Here is a 21714-nt window from a genome sequence, read left to right on the forward strand (position 1 = left end):
TCCATGATGACTCAAGGGTTCTGGGAGTCATAGTCCAAAAAGTAATTATTCCCAATTCTGATAGAACCAGGCTTAATCATATCTAGAGTATGTCAGTTAAAATCAAAGACACATAATTGTGGCTAACTTGAAGACTATCAATCTCAGTCTGGCACATATAAGTAAGAGTCTGTACAGACCGGCAGTAAGCGCTGGCATTGGGGTGGCATGTGGGTGTGATGTTTGGATGACACATGCCCCGATGCCACCCCGATGTTGGCATCACACCACCTGCCTAAGTGCATAGTGGGCAGCATTACAGCACTACTTTGGTGCAGCATTCACACACAGCATGACAAAAGAAATGCCGAAAAGTGCCGCTGTGGCAGCAAGGGTGCCCTTTTTCCAGGCCAAAAATAAGTGGTATTTTGCCACTTCTTTTTGGCCCAGAAAAACACCAGATTGGGGCCATGGCATGTGGCTGCCGCAGCCCCAATCTAGCGCTCAAAGGGGCAATGCAGAGCCGCTCCTTTGTGGTGGTCTGCTTTGCCCCTAAGTCTGGATATAACTTATTCTCTGCTGTGTCAGAGACTAAGGATCTGAACCAAAACATTCAAATTACAAGAAAAAAACAAGATTCCAATTAAACATTTGGAAAAAACATCCTGAAGATTAGAGCTGTTTTACAATGGAATTGACTACCTTAGAAAGTGGTAGCATTGTCTTTGTTAGAATTTTTTATACAGAGGCCACCCTGCAGAGATGTTTTAACTAAGAAGTCTAGTATTGGCATGGGTTAGATTAGATGGTCCTTTGGGCCCCTTACCATTCTTTAATTCTGTCACACCCCCATGACTAGTGCTGCATTCAAATTTTGTTCACAAGACTACACCATGCCACAACAGAGCACCTCTAACTGTTGATATGTTGTTTTTTTAATGGCATCATTATATTTTTGAACTGGACTGATCTGGCTGTTGCATGCATCTTCTCCCTCACCCCTTTTGGCAAAAGAAAATGTTTCAAACATGACTAGAGACTCGGAGACTGTGGAAAATAATTGTCCAAAAAAATGTGCTTGTCGTCATTTCCAAAGATGATAATGGGGCTTCAGGAGCGAAAAAATCTACATTAGAAGACCAGCTGTGCATTAGGTGTAGAATACAATGGAGAGTGACATAAATTACCATAGCAAGCAAATGGACATTTAAGAATCCACGTGGGAGAGAGTCAGCTACCGTTGGAAGGTTTGGGATTGCAGGCTTGGTTGGCTGTGTCTCAGTATTTACAGATATTTCGCACAAAAGAAAATGGGTATTTCCAGTCTTTATTGAACAAAACAAACCACCTTTGTTCACCCCTATGGTTTTCTGGTGTTTTTCTTTCCCCATTTGGAAACAGATTGCCACAAACTGGTTCAATTGTAGCAGAATTTTAAAGGATTGGTGGTTTAGTCTAACTCCTGAATGAAAAGAAGAAAACAAAATGACCCTGCACTCAACTCAGTTGATCTTAAGTAGGAATGAACTTTTTGTTATGTGGGAAGGGAGGGAAGGAGAGGATTATCTATAATGTGGAAAGTGTTTCAGAGTCTTTTCCATGCATTTGTCATAACATTAGAACTCATGTTAGCCAATTAATTTAATGGGTGACAGATTAATTTAATGTGTGATAGCAGGCAAAGCAAAGTGGCTAGTCTCACAAAATGTAGTCAATTTAGGAAATTAATTGCAAAAAAATGTAGTGATTGTCATGGTCTTTGATGCATCCGTGGATTGTGGTATCAAGTGGGTGCCTTGGAGTCAAACCCGAGCAGATAACAAGGGCCCACTGTAAATGAATAAAATAACAACACCTATATGGCAGACTTGTTTGAGATGGTGTTATCTGTGCTGAGAATAGCTATCAATTGAATTTGGAGAGTACAGTACAAATAGGGAAATATCTGTCTCATTTGGTCTTCACTTCACCAACATCCTAACATTGTTTTTTGTGGGTTTTTCAGGCTATGTGGCCATGTTCTAGTAGAGTTTCTTCCTGATATTTTGCCAGAATCTGTGGCTGGCATCTTCAGAGATCTCTGAAGATGCCAGCCACAGATGCTGGTGAAACATCAGGAAGAAACTCTTCTAGAACATGGCCACATAGCCCGAAAAACTCAGAAAAAACTATGGATGCTGGCCATGAATGCCTTCGACTTGACATCCTAACATTGCTTTATATCTGAGATGCAAAAATATGCATATTCAAATGTGAGATAAAGAAATGTGACAGATTTTGTTCTATCTCTGTTCTGCTCTATCTTTGAAGCATAGAATGTACCAAGAATAACATAATTTTACAGTTAGAACCATCTAATCCAACCCCCCACTATAAAGGGGTTGGATGGTCTTCTCTTGGGCATACTTTGGTTGCATCTTCTTGCATGACAAAGGGTTGGACTGGATGTCGCTTGGGGTAGTCTATGATTCTCTGATTATCTAGAAGGAAAGCTATCTTGCAACATTGCCATCCAACCTCGACTAAAACAACACAAAACTCCAGTGATCAAGATTTCTTTATCACACAATAGAGATGAAATGACTATTCAAAAAATGATTAAATTCATACATGGTTGTTTTGTACAGAAAACAACACCTTATGCATATAAAATAAATTTCCTATGTAGAAATAATAATTAGTTATTTTTATGTCCAGAAAATGTTTTTTATGCTTGGAAAATGCTGTAATTAGGGATTTATTCTGCATAAAATTTGTACTTTATAATTTGATAGGAAGCAACATTTTCTTGACAGAAAAAAAATGTTGCAAGAATTAATATTTCTGCATTGGAATATAATTTAAGTGCAGAAAATGTTGTTTCCCGGACAGAAAATGCTACTTTCTGTGCAAAAGCCATGAATCATAAATAGGTTTTGAAAACTGAATGTTTTTCAAATACTTTATTGAAACAGGGAGAAAATGCTGAAGTTAGCCATTGCTATCTTCAGGGAGAAACCTAGAGAAGAATTCCCCCCTGCCTTGCAAGGGAGTCTATTCCATTGTAAAACAGCTCTTATGGTCAGAGGGTTCTTCCTAATTATTTAGTTGGAATCTTCTTTTGTGTCATTTGAATCCATTGATTGAGGTGCTACTCTCAGGATTAGCAGAAAACAAACCTGTTTCATCCTGTATATGACATCCCATTCAAATACTTTAAAATGACTCTTATATCATTTTGCAAGTTTCTCTACTCCAGGTTAAACATATCTTTTGAGCTTACCAACTATTATCTTACATAGTGGCCAAGATCCTGCTGAATAGCAGTGGAGTGGAAATCCCTGCTGATGTAGTAACATTGGATCACAGTTGCTTGCCCTTGTGCCCCCACAATCCTCATTTGCAAGATGTGCCTTCTGTTCACTAAACAAGATTCCAGATGTCTTGTTGCACAATTGGTGAAAACGTCATACTATTTATCTTACAGTCTGTTACACAATAAATTTGATTTAAGAGAATTCCAGCCCATTTGTCCCTATCTGGTGAATTAAATGTGAAGCCAGCCACTCCTTCCCTTACTATATCTCCACAGCCAGGAGTTTGAATCCCAGACACGTTTCCTTCCCTTGCTTCAGTCACTGGATATTTCAACCTGCAAGACAGAAAAAGAAAGATGTTTTGGCCTGGGAATGGGGCTTAATCATTTCACCTGTAACACACTGCCCAGTTTTCTTATAGATTTCCATTACCCGGTTGCTTTAATAATCTTTCTCCCGCACTCCCTCTTTCTCACACTTTCTGGGCTTTGGTTCCAGTTATGCCTTTGCCTTTTTGATAGACTATAGATCTGTTTATCCTGGGTCATAAATCCTTACTAGCGTGATCCACAATAGGTATTTCGAGACTTTGTCTTCTGGGCCCATCAAAGACTTTGGTGCTTCTCTTGATAATATTATCTCCTGCTCTTAAAAAAAAAATCTTTAGCAGAAACATTTTTCTGTAAAATTGAAATCCTTTATCTTAAAGGCATAGATCTTCTCTTTGACCTTGTGGTCTTCAAAGATGAATAAAGACCACAGGTGTATATGGCCCACCTTCTCTTCACCCTCTGACACCGCCTTTCCCAGTTACTGTGGCGAGGTGACTTCCAATATTTGCTCACTGTAGCTGACTTTCCTTTGTTTGTTGATGTTTAAATACAAAATTAAGGCACAAAGTCAGGACAACTTTAATGTTTCCTAAGTAGGAAATATGAATATGCTGCTGCTCAAGAGCCTATGTTCTGCTTCCAAAGCCAAAGCTTTTACTTTTTAAACATTCCACACAAAAAGGACGTAGCAGAAATAAGTTTGCAAAAAAGAAAAACTAGTTTGCAAGACAGCCATGTGTGAAATTCATGCCGAAAAATAATTTTCTCACAAATCTAAAAAAAAATAATTAAACAAACCTTCTTTTAAAAGAAAAAATATTCAGCTGAGCACAAGGCAAAACAGTAGGTCATTAGTCTAGTTTAGCTCTGCTGCTCATAATCCACATTGCTTCCACAAGCTAGTAATACTGACTGAGATCTTATATCCTGCTTATATATTGTAAAACTATATTAATATAGTTATGTGAGAGTTGTGCGCCACCACCCTTCTGATTAATACTAATGTTGTAAAACTGATTCTGCAACTCCAGTTTGGTTGCTTATTGTTCTGCTGTGGAAATCACACAGCTCTTTCTGCAATTCCATTTAATAAGGCAGCAAATGGAAGTCAGTGATGAATAGTTATAAAAGATCCCAGAATGTACACCTGCATGGCTATAGTCCTGTTGGTTAGTCCCATCAGGATCTGTTGTCCCATAAAGTGCATCTATTTAATCATTTGCTGAGTGCTTAATCTATAGATAAATTCAATGTATTAAATGGTCTTACCCTAGTCAGAACTAATAAGAAGTTTTGGGCCCATGTGAAATAGTTACACTTGCATAACTCTACTTATGGATGAACTCAAATAATCTGTTGCACAGTGGACAAAATGCACAACTGCATGTGTAAGACAATTTATGCAGGTGCATGACACCACTGCAATTCCAGCCACCGTCTCTAAAGCTGGACCTCCAAGAAACCTGTCAAAGGAACTGAGCCCTAAAGTTGCATTCCAGGCATCAACCACATGATTAGAGGAATGTAAAGATTATTGACAAATATGCTTATCCTTGGCAAGAAAGAGTATAGCAACACACTAAGAAGCCTCTTACACAAAGAAAGTCAGCCACTGCAATATTTTTTTTTATGATAGACCTTTGTGAAAAATTTCATTCCACAATTTTTTTATTTTTTTTAAAAAATACAGTATATGCTAAAATCATTCTTTTGTTCTGTGCAAAATTTCTGATTTCTCTGCAATGAATTTTTCCCAAACAAAACTTTCATGAAAAAGTCCTGAAAGGCCAAAAAATAAATTGAAACAACAACAAAAACATTGTAAGAAGAAGGGCCCTCCCTCCAGTCCATCTGCCATGGTCCAGGCCTCAGATGGAGAGAAGGGACTTTCCTCCTTCCACACTGCCATTCCCTTCTCCTTTTGTGTCTTGTCTTTTAACATTGTAAACTTGAGGCAGGGAAATTTCTAATTAACAGTTTGGAAGCTGCTCTGATATTCTTTTGGCTGAAGAGAGGGGTATAAATAAATAAATATTATATTATTATAAACATATTGAAACAATCCTCAAAAACCTTTGGAATCAAGTCCAGCCGACATAAACTTTTAAAGATTTTACATTCTCCCAAGCAAGATATAAACAGATTTAGAACATTTATGGATATATGGAAGACAAAGTTCTTTCCCAATTTTTGTACAAAAGTGATAGACAGCTCAAATTTGTACAGTGTAGTAAAGAAATATAGTACATCTGTGTGTAAGGGGGGGGGGGGTGAGACAAAGAGAAAACATGACTTTGATTGATATTCCATTTTAATATCCTATTTAATCCTATTTAATAACTACAATGTTGTAAGACTGACTTATGGCATCATACTTATTCCAATACATGTTCTGTTTTCTAGTTTATATTTAATAATAGTAGTATTTTATTCTTTGGTACATTTATGTGTTAGCTGTACCTTTTAAATTATTGTAGGTCACCTTGAATCTCATTTGGGAGAAAGGTGGGATATAAATTTAATGATGATGACAAACAACAACAATAATAATAATTGCATGCTTATGGTCATTGCACAGTCTCAAAGACCATATATGCCCCAGTGCCATTTATCTGTTTAATTTATTTATATCCCACTGTTGTCCAATATTAGACCCAAAGTAGTTTGCATTTAAATAGCTAATATAATCTATAATACAAAAATAAAATCAGCATTAAGCAACAATACACATTTAAAAAACATAAATGCAGAAAAGTTTAAAACATATTAACAGTACTGCATATCAAGAATCAGCGCACCCATTGCAATGCCCCAACCAGTAACTTTTCCCTTGTCTGATAACGTCCTTGGTCATTACTCTCTTTCCACCCAGTCACCTTGGGAGCAGAAACTGAGAAGCCTGTCACCTGTGCTGGTCTTGTGGTAAAGGCCAGCCTGGGAAAGAGGCTTTTTGGTCACTACTTGACTGGCTGATTGGTTGCCACTCCCTTTGCACCTGGTCACCCTGGGAGCAGTATATGAGCAGCTTGCTGACTAGCAACTTTTGCTCATGCTGCTCTTCCAGCAAACGCCAGTGCATGCAAGAGTTTTTTCGGTTGCTGCTTAGCCAACTGCTTGGTTGCTGCTCCCAGATGAACAGCTGGAAAGGAACAAGCTTTTCCCTGTCAGGGGAAGGACTGTCATGGGCTGAACAGACCATCCCTAAGGGGCAGACTGCAGCTGCCTCTTTCTTCTTTCTACACACCATGGCCTCTATCTGGCCCTTCTGCAGTGCAAAAAGGAGCCATAATAAGCTCATCCTTTTTCCACCTTGGAAAAGGTGCCATAGCAGTCAGTGTCATGGCTTTTCTGCACTCCTTTGGTGCTGTGTTATCTGGATGCAGTGCCAGAAAGGTGTTGTGATGCCACCCACCCTGTGATCGGGTACATGGCATGACGGTGGCATCAGGGCAGCGTTGAGGCTTGTGTCATGCATTGCTGGTCTATTGAGGCTGTCAGTCATTATTCATTGGGGTGAAGAGGGGTATAGCTGGTGTGTGTGTGTGTGTGTGTGTGTGTGTGTAGGGGGTTCCAAGAGGCCACATACTCTGGACTGGGGACTGGCATGGACAGGAAAAGGGAGAGATTTTAACTCCATGGGCCACTCCAAGTGAAGGATTCTTTCCAAGAATCAACACCAGATACTCCTCCCCTCCTTCCCCAGAGACAGGTCTTCTAGAATCTAGAGAGTTGAATGGTAAATAGTGGTGTATACAGTCCTGTCTTGGTCATGGGATACTTTGAGACAGGCATGTGCAATATCCCCCATAGGAGCAGGACATGTCATTACTCACTACCCTATTATTCAGTACCTTGGAAATGTTTGTTGAGGGGAAAGGTAAAGAGGCTTCAAAGGTGTGATTATGGAGGGAACCTCATAGCTACATCTTTATAGGTACATCTCCCGATACAGTAACTCAGCCTACAGTTTTACAAACGTGAAAATATCCCAGTATGTTGAGAAGAAGTGGTTTAAATAATCAGATCCTTTCCCTGTCTTGTACTTATTCATTTCATCTGTTCTTTAGTACATGTACCCACTGAACTCTATGGTCTTACCTTTAATTAAATATGCACAGGACTGTTTTATTAACCATTGATTCTCCTTTCATGTGCATCTTTTGAAAGATCTTCTCATTGCCTTTAGCATTTTGCCAGGAATATCCCATGGATTAAAATAATCAAAATAACTTATTTTAATAGCAACAAAATGGCTTTGAAATCCTGGGCCAAGTTCCTACATCATGCTTGCATAATGTAAATCAACATTTATGTATATACATGATGGTGGCACTACACAACTCTTCAGCTCAATATCATCATTCTACAATTGATTGTGCATCAACTAATGACCTTATTTACTGCTTCATTGTGAAATGGGGAATGCAAATTGGTTATTTCTTCAAACCTATTCTTCAATGGTTATCCATGCAGCTATGAATTGAATATATTCATTGTACCACAGATTAAAAAATACTACCATATGTGTACAGGAACATACACACAACTGTGACACCAACAGTATTCCAGCTATTATTGCCATTTTAAGTCAGCCCCAGTTAAAAGCTTCATCTCTTATGTATTAGTATTCTAAATGTAGGGGAACATATTACACTTATGAGAAGCATTTAGGCTTCTCAATATTATGGGGTGTAGCTGTGATTGGACTGGCCCCAGCCCGGTCCTGCCACCGATTGCCACCGGGGCCTTTGGCCTCTCGCGTGAGAGGGCAAGGGGGGCAATTGTCTATAGAAGCCTCAGAAACATGCATTTATATTAACAATTTTTTAAAAATCAACATTTTTTTCGCATGTCCTCCATTTTTTAAAAAACAATGTCCTCCATTTGAAAATTTTGTCCTACATTTGTCTCGGTTTATTTATTTATTTAATTTTTTAAAAAATTATTATTTATTTTTTGCCTCCGGCCTCCCAGTTGTCTGAGGGACAGCAACCCGGCTCCTGGCTCAAAAAGGTTGCCTACCCCTGATTTACACTGTATATTTACACTGTGAATATTTACATTTTGTGCAAATCCCATACATTTTTAACAGATGTCAAAAATGTTATGCACAGGGAACAACATTTTCTCCTTGGGAATCAGTATTTCCTGTACAATACTATTTCCTGTGCAAAAACAATGTTGTTTTCTCTGTTGGAAAACCCCTTGTGCACACAGAATATGTCCCAACCTGCAAATAATCTTCAAAACCTCACAGTTCTGAAAGACTTTCACAGAATGGGAAGAAACTTGCTAAAATTATTTGTTACTTTCTTCAAGACTTAAATTAACAAAAACCTCTTGCTAGCTGCTTTCCAACATTCCCTCTGCTTGGCTAGAAATGAGAGGTCTTATAACCCTGGTGGTAAAAGGCCTTGGTAAAGTGCGCACCTGTGTCTTGAATTTCTACCCTGACATTTCGTACCAGGTAACACCTGGGATAGCTTGGCCTCACCACATTGCTTACATTTCTTGCACGCTGTGACCTGAGAACATCCGAGCCACCAATTAGCCAAATCAATATGCACACATAAGCATGTGGCATAACAGAATTGGGGAGATGAGGAAAACCATGTTCACAATGCAGTTGAGAGAATACCTCCCTGCCAGATTCTACTCAACTCTCATATGAGCATCTGGGTAATCCCATGGCAGGATGGCTGTGTGGGATGTAAGAAGAAGAGGAACTGTATGTATTACCTTCTAAAAGCATGCTTCTCTTGGGTTTTCACCACATCCCAGACCCTGAGATGTTAGGGCCAAATTCTGAGACCAAGGAAAGTCCTCTAGATATGTCACAGAGTGTGGCCCCTCCCGAAACCACTGAGCATGGGTAGGTTAATTATCAGCCCCAGTTGCTCAGAGCAAGTAGGCATACAATTAAAACAAGACAAAGTAAAGCTAACAAAAGAGACAATATTTATCTAGTTGTAAATCAGGTTCCCATCCCTGCATTGAACAGCTAGATGAAGATGACGATGATAATGATGCTGCTGGTGGTGGTGGTGGTGGTGTTGACGATGATGATGATGATGATGATGATGATTTCTTACTCACCTCTCCCCAAGGATTGAGGAGGATTATAACATACAATAAAACTCATAAAATCGTTTAAACAATGCAAGTAGGAGAAAGAAAGATCTGGCCATTTAAACATTTGATGTGGTTTCGGTTTGAAGTGGGAGATGGAAGTGAAGACAATCTGAAAGTAGGGCAGGAGGAGCAAGAATTCAAGTAGAGTTAGAAACCGATTTTACACTATGAAATCCTCTGATCTGTAGGGTTTTTTTAGCACAAGATCACTCTGACAGAGAAAGCTAAATAGCTCACAAAACAACAAATCCCAGAATTTCATAGCATTGAGCCATGCCAGTTAAAGCAGTCTCAAACTAAAGACCAAAAGTAGTATGCCAGCTTTGTATTTTTTTGTTTTAAAGAAACTTTGTAATAACAAAAATGATTCCTTGCTGTTATTGAACCTCTGCCTAAAATGTTTTATTCTCAGGATGGCCTTTGTCATAGACATGTACCATCAAAAACTTTGAAAAGTGATGCTCTCACCCAGTACCAGCCATCTACCATCAAGAACACACTTTCCCCTCTTTAGGATCATTATGAGAAGAGTTTAGAAAAATGTGTAAAGTGGTAGGATTGTTCTAAGTTTACAGTTGAAGGAACACCAGATTAAAGGCACTAGTCTGATTTCTTCAGGCAAAAGTAGAGAGCTGGCGCTTCATGTCCCGCTGATCAGTTTTCCAAGAGTACTTCTTCCCAAAATATTTGGTGGTTTGCTTTTGAACTTGAAATTCTGCTGTGCTGAATGGACTCTAGGCTGAAATTCCACCAAGGAATTTCTTGTGCTGTTTGTATTTCAAAAGTGAAACCACTCAGGCACTAAGTGAGCAATGTGGAGGTTGATTCCCCCAGTGCTTTTAAAGAGAAAAGAATGGTTGTGACATTTGCAAGTATGCAATGCAGTGCCCACAGCCAATTGTTTGCATTAAACACAGACACACACTCACATTTAGCCTTGCCATCTCAACTGGCAGTACCCAAAGCTGAGCACCAGATGCCTCTAGCTTCTTTATCAAAGTATGGTGCCATAACACTTTAACCTCCCCACCCTGTGGAACAACTGCTTAGTGCACAGAATCTGTTAGGTACAGACTCTGCAATTCCAGACCAATATAAATGAACAAATATCAGTGCTAAATGAACAAGCCCTTGAACAGTACAGCAAGCAAGCAAAAGGAGAAGGGGGGAGGGAGGGTTGGTGGTGATTATAATGCATGCATTTAAATTATACAGCAGAAATATACCAAAGGGAGGGTGAAAATGAGCAAGCCGTCCAGAGAGACTAGAGAATTGATTACATGGTTAACAAGTGGAATATTTATAGGTCATTACTCATAGTAATACTCTGACTTTCCATTGTGTAGCTCCCATATGGAACACAATGGAAATGGGGCCCTATTTACTGCCAAACACTTCCCTTTGTCAGAAGAGGATAGGGACATATTCTCTTATATTTTCAGATTATTTAGACTATCCCAACTCGAAAGCAGAGACAGCCCTCCCTTTGCAAACCAGGAAAATAAAATAAGCAACAGGCTTCAGAAAACACAGCTAAAATGGAGTTATCATAGAGATTTATTTATTTTATTTATTTCAAGCAGGGAGTCCCTTGGGCATTTTTTGAAAGGGGAGGGGCCAGGTGAGAGCGGAGATGACGCCGCCCGCCCGCCCCCTTGCTTCCATCTGGGCTGTGGCCCAAGGGACTCCCTGCTGCCCCGGAGGATGCCGCTGCCTTTTTCCACCTGGCAGCGACCCGGTGAGGACTCTTTGTTGCCGCCGCGGCGGCATTTTTTGAAAGGGGAGGGGCCAGGTGAGAGCGGCCCCTCATAAGCCGGCTCGTCGGCCTCCCCGGAGATGATGCCGCCTGCCTGCCCGCTTGCTTCCATCTGGGCTGCGGCCCAAGGGACTCCCTGCTGCCCCGGAGGACGCCGCTGCCTTTTTCCACCTGGCAGCGGCCTGGTGAGGACTCTTTGTTGCCGCCGCGGTGGCGTTTTTTGAAAGGGGAGGGGCCAGGTGAGGGCGGCCCCTCATAAGCCGGCTCGTCGGCCTCCCTGGAGATGACACCGCCCGCCCGCCCGCCTGCTTGCTTCCATCTGGGCTGCGGCCCAAGGGACTCTCCTTTACCCCATACCATCGGGGAGGAGCGCCAAGGACAATTGCCTGGAGCCGCCGTTGCGGCCTTTTTGGAGGGAGGGAATTTGAGAGGGGGGGTGTAGGTTTTATTGTCTGGGGGTTGTTTTTCTGCATTGTATTATATTGTTTTTTCTGCACTGTATTATGTACTGTAATTTTACATTGTTGGCATTGTATAGTATTGTGTACTGTTTTCCCTGTGCATTGTTTGCTTTGTATTCTGAGATTCTGTTGTAAGCCGCCTTGATCACATCCCTGTGGAAAGGCGAGGTATAAATAAAACTAATAATAATAATAATAATAATAATAATAATAATAATAATAAGGATTTATGCCCCACCTATCTCCCACCGTGGGATTCAAGGCGGGATATAAATCTCGCCTTGAGATGCAAAGAATTCTCTATGACAGATTATTTTATATATTAATAATTTTATTTATTTAGGAGTTTATATCTGCCTATCTCCCAAGATAGGATTCATAAATAATATGGATACTTAGGGATACATATATAATGGGATTCATATATAAGTACGGTTACTTAAGTATACAGCAGAAGTGCTAAGAAACCCTCTCAGTGAATTCAAAAGATGTATGCCAGGACACTGGCAAGAGGGTCCTGATGACTGTCAGGCTCTACCAGTATGCATTAGTACTCCATAGTTGATGTTCCAGTGCACATCACTCACATTGTGCATCAGTCCAATTGTGCATCAGTCATTTTTTTCTGGTTCTACTATGTAATACCATCATGATAGCCCCTTAGTGAACATAGACATTGTAAAACAGTCCAATTCTATTTCCCACCAAGATAAATCCACTTCTAAAGAAGTCCCTTACTGAATTCCATCCATTATTTGCAATTTTTTTCTTCAATGGGGAAAAGGAGGGGAATCAATGGATTTTTCCCCATTGTGATAAATGAACAAACGTACTCACACATACACACCAGCCCGTCTTCATTAAGAACATTAACAATAACATTTTTGTATGAAAAAAGAGGTTGTCACTAGAATCCTGTTGGTGTCACACATGTGGGGAAAGTTTCCTTACAAATATGAGTGCCTGTTATGCAACAAACATATTCAGTTCATGGTTGTGTTAGTGAAGGGTAACCATTTCACCAGAGCTTAAATCCTATAATTGGTCCCAATTAAAGCAGAACCCTGGAATCATTTGGACACATGTTGACTCACCTTTTGATAATTAATTCAGTGGGTCTGTATTTGTTGGAGAGCCAGCATGGCTTAGTGGTTTGGGTGCTAGACTAGGATTCAGAAGACTAGGGTCCAAATCCCTGCTTGGCCATGGAAACCCATGAGGTGAATTTGGGCAAGTTCTACTATGTCAGCCACAGAGGAAGGCAAAGAGAAACCTTATTTGAAGAAATCTTGCCATGAAAATGTAAGATTCACCTTAGGGTCACCTTAACATGGAAGCTACTTGAAGGCACCCTACAATGCAACAAAGTTCTTGATGGGACTAACAAATCTGTGCTTCCAAGGGATCTCTTTAGCTGCCCATCTGAATGCACTTCACAAGCAGGAGAGTACTGCACATATCATTTTCCAGGGCCAAATCTGCAACAGTCTGGAAACCTTTCAGATGGGGTGCTGCCTCAATAGAAGTAACAACATTTGAAGCTGCACAATCCTGGCTATAGTATCCCTTCTGAATTGTCCCACTAATGCCCAAAATGTGAGGGAAAAAATGTTGGAAAAATGCACAAAAGTCTAATAATCTCACCCAGTATGGAGTGAACAAAAGCTTTTACCCATGTTGATCAAACCTATTTTAAATTAGAATTTTCAATTAGAGAAAAGGCTGGACTGTTGGAAATGCAGAAGCTGAGAAAAGTATGGAAAGCAAAGTTGAAAAGAAAAGAAATATTTACCACCTATCATTCATAGATGAGAGACTTTGATTGATTTATTTCTGTTCAAATATACTATCTGTCACTTACTCTCACATAATTGCTGGTTATAAAAGTGTAATTTTAGAAGGATCCGGTAACTTCTTGTACAATGTGTTCATGTCCGCTGTAAATGATTGGCCCCCAGATATAATCCAGTATCCCTCAGCAATGGATAGGATTACCTGAGTACCATTTTATACTTGGGAACAAAGGATTGTTTTATGCTGGGTTACAACAATGTTTCCTTCTCAGATGTGTAAAAGCACCAGGACAGCACAGATGCAGTTCTTTCAGGCCAACCGAAGGCCATGGACAGAGGTGTGCTAGGAACAATCTGGATGTATTTGCACACATGGACTTCACCCACACTGCAGAAATAATCTTGTTTGACATCACTTTAACAGCCATGTGTCAGCATCTCTCAACCTCAGAGAAAGGCAAAGGGAAATCTTGCCAAGAAAATGTAAAATGTGAAAATATGGCAAACTACATTTCCCAGAATTCCAGAGCATTGAGCTATGGCAGTTAAAATGGTGTCAAACCAGATTATTTCTGCAATGCAGATGTATCCCTTGTGCCTACAAGTACAGTGCGCCCGCATCATACACAGGCACCTTTTACACAACTTCCAGCTTATGCTGGAAGCCTCTCCTTATTTCTTGAATGGTGTGTGCACCCACAGCACTCACACTGCCACACTGCACAAACCCCATTGACCTCAATGGGACTCGAGCATAGGCAGAACTTGCCTTATGTGGCGGGGTCCAGAATGGATCCCCTGCGTATGGCAAGGGACCACTGTAGTAAGTATTCAAAGAGGGAAAGAGCTACAAGGAAAGTCAGTCCAGTCCACACCATGCATGGGTATTCCAAGAAGATGAAGGGGGGGGGGGGTGCAGAAGCAAGATTTGAGATAGTCCAGATGTTGTTCCTCAAGCTAGTAGTCCAGAATGCCAATGCCAAAAGGGGAAGAGGCAAAATCTATAAACATAGCCAGTCCGTAGCTCAAGAATACATGCTAACTCAACAATACCAGGGACAAGGCCTTTTCCCAAGACTGAACATTTGCAAACAGCAACAGCAAGGATTCTCCACTACTTCTAGATGTATAGGTGGATGCTTCTAGACTCCAGACACTTGATCAGTCAATGCATTTGATTTAACTGATGACTCCAACAAAGCTTTGCCATCTCTTTTCACTGGACTTCAAAGGGTGAGGGTGTCCATCCTGTGTCTGTGAGGTCTTTCTGAGGAGGGAGTCCTTCAGTTGCTTCAGCCACCACCATCTCAGATTTGGGAAGGGAGGCATCTGAAACTAGAAATTGTTTGCCATATAACTCCTCTATGTTAGATTCGCTGGATGCCAGATGAGTTATGACACCTGGAGAAGGAAACATATCTGTTGCTCCATGGACCAACAGCATTGTTAAGTTGCCAGAAATTTATACTCCACCAGCATTTACACAGAATCTCGGCCATGGTGAGATTATATTAATGTATGTTTCTAGCCAACATCTTATGCATTATAGTGGACCTTGGTATCCATTGGTTTGGTTTCAGGACCACCTGTGAATACCAAAATCTATGGATGCTCAAGTTCCATTATATACAATGGCATTGTAGAATAATGTCCCTTATATAAAATGGCAAAATCAAGGTTTGCTTTTTGGATATATATATATATATATATATATATATATATATATATATATCCTGTTCTTTTCCCAGGACTGGGACTCAGAGTGGCTTCACAGCAATTAAAAAACAAACAAACAAACAAAAAGTACAATTAAAACATTTTAAAAATAAATAGATAAATGACATGCATTAAACAGAATGATTAAACTAGTCCAACATTCCTGCCTGTTCTTATAGTGATTCCTTAAATGCCTGTTTGAACAGGTAGGTCTTCACCTGCCATCGGAAAGCCGTCAAGGAGGGAGCCGTTCTTATCTCCCTGGGCAGGGAGTTCCAGAGTCTAGGGGCAGCCGCTGAGAAGGCCCTCTCTCGTGTCCTCACTAAACGTGTTTGTGAAGGTGTTGGGATGGAGAGAAGGGCTTCTCCAGAGGATCTCAGAGTCTGGGCAGGTTCATACGAGGAGAAACAATCTGCCAAATAATGTGGACCTGAGCCATGTAGGGCTTTGTAGGATATAACCAGTACCTTGAATTGAGCCCGGGAATGAACTGGCAGCCAATGAAGCTGTTTCAACAGGGGAGTTGTATGGGCTCTGTAATCGGCGCCTGTTAACAGCCTGGCAGCAGCTCTTTGAACCAGCTGAATTTTCCAAACACTTTTCAAAGGCAGTCCTATGTAGAGCCCATTACAGTAGTCCAAACGGGATATAACCAAGGCATGTACCACCGTGGCCAGATCTGGCTTCTCAAGGAACGGGCACAGTTGGCGCACAAGTTTTAAATGTGTGAAAGCACTCCTGGTCACAGCAGAGACCTGGGCCTCCAAGTTTAAAGCTGAGTCCAAGATTACCCCCAAACTGCGAACTTGTGTCTTCAGGGGGAGTGTGACCCCATCTAACACAGGCTGGATCCCTATTCCCTGATCTGCCTTCCGACTGACCAGGAGCACCTCTGTCTTGTCTGGATTAAGTTTCAACTTGTTTGCTCTCATCCAGTCCATTACTGAAGACAGGCACTGGTTTAGAACCAGGACTGCCTCCTTGGATTGAGGTGGGAAGGAGTAGTAGAGTTGAGTGTCATCTGCATATTGATGACATCACACCCCAAAATTCCGGACAACCTCTCCCAGCAGTTTCATGTATATGTTAAACAGCATAGGGGACAACACAGAACCTTGAGGGACCCCACAGGTTAATGGCCAAGGGATTGAACAGGAGTCCCCCAGTACCACCTTCTGAGTTCGCCCCTCCAGGAAGGAACAGAGCCACTGTAGAACAGTACCTCCAAGCCCCATCCCAGAGAGGCGGTCTAGAAGGATACCATGATCGATGGGATCAAAAGCTGCTGTGAGGTCCAGAAGAACCAACAGGGACACACTCCCTCTGTCCAGTTCCCTGCGTAGGTCATCCACCAAGGCGATCAAGGCCGTCTCTGTTCCATAGCCAGGTCTGAAACCAGATTGAAATGGATCTAGATAATCCGTTTCATCTAGAAACCCCTGGAGTTGGGAAGCCACCACATGTTCCAGAACCTTGTCCAGAAATGGTAGGTTAGACATTGGCTGATAGTTATTCATTATTGTGGGATCCAATGATGACTTTTTTAACAGAGGCCTCACAACAGCCTCCTTTAGGCAGGATGGAATTCTGCCTTGTTGTAGGGAGGCATTGATTACTTCCTTTACCCACTCAGTCAGTCCCCCTCTGGCCTGTTTAATAAGCCAAGAAGGACAAGGGTCCAAGACACATGTGGTGGCTCTTATCTTTCCAAGGATTCTGTCCACATCATCAGGCTGCACAAGTTGAAAAGTATCCATTAACACTGGACTGGTAGGAGCCAAGGTAACATCCACTGACATTGTATTAATTGTAGCATCCAATTTGGACCAAATCTGAGTGATTTTATCTGCAAAATGCTGAGCAAATTCTTCACAGCGAGCCTTTGAGTGGTCTGCATTTTCTACTTCAGGGTGAGTGTGTAAAAGACCCTTGACCACTCGGAACAGCTCTGCTGACCGGCTCCTTGCAGATGCAATGCTGGTAGCAAAAAATAGTTTCTTTGCTGACCGCATTGCCAAAGAGTAGGCTTTCAAATAGGATCTAGCCCGTATTCGATCAGATTCACTCCGAGTCTTTCGCCAATGTCGCTCTAGTCTCCTTCTCATTTGGTTCATCAATATCAAATCCCTAGAGAACCAGGGGGCTGGTTTGGCTCCACTCCGTGAGAGGGGACGCTCAGGAGCGATTGTGTCCACCGCTCTGGCCATTTCCCCATTCCAAAAGCTGGCTAGGGTTTCAACAGAATCGCCTGCCAAGGTGACAGGAAACTCCCCAAGAGCCCTCAGGAATCCATCTGGATCCATCAGCCTCCTGGGGCAGACCATCCTAATCAGACCCCTACCCCTGCAGAGGTTCTGAGTCCCAGTAAGTCTAAACCTGACCAGATAATGATCTGTCCATGATAATGGAACTGTGGAGAGTTCCACCACACCAAGATAATCATCATCCCACCCAGCACAAAAAACAAGGTCCAGAGTGATTGATTATTGATTATTGATGAAGCTGATTGAATATTTTCAAGGTGTGGATTGAATTAATAAATATGAAATCTTCTGTGTATACTAAGGAGTGACTCTATTCCCTTCCCCACTCTTTTGTTTTCCTTTCTCCATTTTCTTTATTCACTTTTCTGTGTTTATGAGAAAAATTAAGTTTAAAAGTTGAGGGGGGGGGATATATTTCATGGCAGTGCTAATTAATGCTGCAGTTTGGTCCTGCATCAGATTTATATATTTTATTTTGTTTTAAAAGCCTTTATCCATCTTTCTAGTGTTGTGACACACTGCTCTGAGTTGTTAACAACAATTAAAAATAGTCATAAGATATGATTAGTTACAAAATAAAATAACATAAAATAAAATGGCAATGCATTATGGAAGGCAGTGCAGTACGAAATAAACTTATATAGCAAATACCTCTCTAAAGAAGAAGGTTTTTGTAGCAAAATATTGTCAGACAGTGAAAATTTAGCCTCTCTGGGTAATGCATTCCACATTTCTTTGGAAGGCAAGGATTCCACATACATTTCTAATTGCTTTGTACTATGGACAATAGAGATGGAAAGAATATTCAAAAATATTCTTTAAAAATGTCAAGAAGTGTCAAGAAACCCTGATGAGAAAACTCATTTATAGAAAAAAATCCTCACATTTTTGGGCTTATTCTGAACAAAAGTTGCATGTGGTTGTTTTGTGTAGAAAACAGCATTTGTACTACACCAGCCTTTTGAGGAATACAGGCAATGTAAGAGCAGTGGTGTATCTCCAAGTGAACCTGCTTCTTGTCCTATTCTGCAATGAGGAATACATTATTTCTACAAGCCCAGTGATTCAAGTGACACTCTGAAGGCACTGAGAAATAGTTCAACAAATCTTCAAATGCATGCAAAATGGTAATACATATAGAACTCTGTTTATGTAATTGTCAGTGGGACACATCTTGCATTATGACAAAAAAAGGAGCAGAACTTTATATGTAAGTGAACTTACACACATGTATGATACCAACAGGTTTCAAGCCAAGGAATGGCTGTATTTAATGAATTGTCTGGTGTATATTGCTGACAATTTGATTACATTTATCTTTGACAGAAGTTACTCATAAACTTAATGGAAAGAATTGGAGAATAAAACAGGTTGGATATTGGAGAAAGCAAGATTGGCAGATCCATTCATTCCTACATTTTTTTCTAGGCTGACCTCTTTCTATAGTCAAAGTTGAGTCACAAAGCCCAAGCCTTTGTGAGAAGGGCCCAGATTCCCTTACTGAAATCACCAGCTAATGGATTTGGTGGCTGCCTGGATTTAGAGATTTTGGTAGATGGTATAATAATAATAATAATAATAATAATAATAATAATAATAATAATAATAATAATAAATTTATACCCCACTCTTCAGCCAGGATGGGATGAAAGCATTGATTCCCCAGATTTCTGCCCACCCAAATGAAATTTTCATTCACTTTCCAAATTTTAAGCATTGCAGAGTGTGAAACATTCACGCCTAGAGCTCTTCTACTTGCTTTATTTTTATTCCCTTTGTCACTTTGTCTGCTCTTTCTACCTCTAAATGCTCACCAGGAATTTTAAGTTCTGTGATGCTAGAAATTGGGGAACCAAAGCAAAATTTTATTGGGGAGACATAATTTTTTATGGGGGACAATGCTCTCATCCCACCTGCTGCTTGCTGCCAACCAGAGGAAACAATTCTGGGTTAAGCAGATCAATGATTTGACTCTGTCTAAAACAATTTCATGTGTAGGCCAGGCAGAGCTGTGATGGATGAAAAGTGTTTGCCAAAGTGTCTCATCAAGTTGCCATTTAGGACCACTCAGGGAAGTGACTTGGAAAGAGAGGGATGCTGCCACCTTGCTAATTGAATCAGAATGCCTTCCTAATCTCTGCTTCTCTTAATTTGATATGAAAGTTGCTAATATGATACGACTGTAACATTGTATTAGGGAACAATATGTCCTGATATGATATGAATGCTAATATAATAACAAAGGAATGGCATTAATGTGTTAACGGGATAAGATGTTGCTAATGAGATGTGAGAGACTGCACAGGGGAAAAAACATATTAATATCTCTCCCCTGAACTTTCCCAATGTAACATTAACCTCACTTGCAAGAGATATTGTCAGATGGCCTTTTGATCCAGTGTTGACACACTGGGCTTTATTCATCCCTCTCTGGTTTCTGTAGACACTCAATATGCTGCTGGTGACAGTGCATTTAGCCTAAGTAACACAAGGGACAGGCGAACGTGAGAAGGAAGATTGGGGATGGGTGAGTGATGGGTCACATGTAATTATGCATTAGCTAGCTCATATTTAATACAAGGTTACATTTCGTGATTTGGTTGACTGTTCTTATTCCGCAGAGTTGTTATGCAACAGTCCACAAGGCCAAACATGTTAGACAGTTCTGACTCCTGGCAGTGGATCAGGACAGGTTCACAAGACAAATTAGACTAGAACTGTTCTTCAAGATAAATGCAATAGTTTTAAATGTATGTATCAAATGAAGCTATTTGGCAGTGGTTTCAAAGCAAAGTCAATTCATACTACACTTCTGCCTGAATCCTACTGTTTGTTCCAGCTAGACTATACCCTCTGAATTAATGGGATTTATGTGTTGCTTCAACATTCAACAGCTGATTCAGTGGATCTACTCTTGTTGGGACTAACCAATAAGATTCAAATCATTAACTTTTGTGACTCACTGGCACCAGCTGCAGTGACGAAAACATCTTATCTGCTTTACTTTTCATACATGATGGATAAAAATTTCAACAAATCATGACTGGCTGTGGATGATGGGAGGTGAAGTCTATCTGGAAGGGCAAGCCTAACTTGAATAGTTTTAATTTTAAAAAAAAACATGCTTTGACAGAGAGTAAGCTAAAAATAAGATATTGGTGATTTACTGTTTCAATCCAGGTAGTTATCAATATGAAGTTCTAGAGAATATTCAAATGTAAAGGAATTCTAATATGCAGTTCTAATACACAGTTGTGGCTGGTCAGTGTTTGGAGGATAGGATTCAACCCCTTTAGGAACAACTTCAATGCTTCTAAGACTCAAAATAGATTCAGCACCCAGTGATATGGAAGCCACCAGCTCCCACAGCTCCAAAAATTACTTAATGATATGTGTGGTTTACCATAAGCCAGTGATAGTGAACCTTTTATAGACCGAGTGCCCAAACTCCAACTCAGACCCCACTTATTTATTGCAAAGTGCCACGTCCATCTGGCTTTCTAGGAAGAAACTCTGGCAAACTCTGTGCTAGGGCTACAGCATGTGTGCCCACAGACAGGGCTCTGAGTGCCACCTCTGGCACGTGTGCCATAGGTTCGCCATCACTGCCACAGGCACTTAAGACCTCTATGTCAGTATGGGCAAAGGCAGCACATGTCAAGGTCCCTTTCCATTAATATACATTGTCCAGAAGTCAGGTTGGACATCTGCACATCAGGAAGTTTTTCCTGATGTTTAGGTGGAATCTCTTTTCCTGTAATTAGAATCCATTTCTTCATGTCCTAGTCACAGCAGAAAACAAGTTTGCTCCATTCTCAGCATGACACCCTTTTAAATATTTAGAATGACTATCATGTCACCTCTTAACCATTCCTCCTCCAGGCTAAATATACCCAGATCATAGAATCATAGAATTGGGAGAGACCACAAAGGCCATCCAGTCCAACCCCTGCCATGCAGGAACTCTGAATCAAAGCATCCCTGA

General features: G+C 40.7%; 1 protein-coding gene across 1 annotated transcript; it reads right to left on the bottom strand.

Moving 5' to 3' along the window:
• Positions 1–14965: 14965 nt before the first annotated feature.
• Positions 14966–17789, bottom strand: LOC149324234 (uncharacterized). Its single transcript, XM_089488398.1, has 2 exons — positions 16862–17789; positions 14966–15150 (listed from the first exon to the last, which is right to left on the bottom strand). Exons 1-2 carry the CDS (start codon positions 17787–17789, stop codon positions 14966–14968), a joined length of 1113 nt encoding a protein of 370 aa, XP_089344524.1.
• Between the last annotated feature and the right edge of the window lie 3925 nt (positions 17790–21714).

The sequence above is a fragment of the Sceloporus occidentalis genome, unplaced genomic scaffold (genome assembly GCF_023333645.1).
Source record: "Sceloporus occidentalis isolate IW3139 unplaced genomic scaffold, rSceOcc1.0.p SCAF_1, whole genome shotgun sequence".
Lineage (NCBI taxonomy): Eukaryota > Metazoa > Chordata > Lepidosauria > Squamata > Phrynosomatidae > Sceloporus > Sceloporus occidentalis.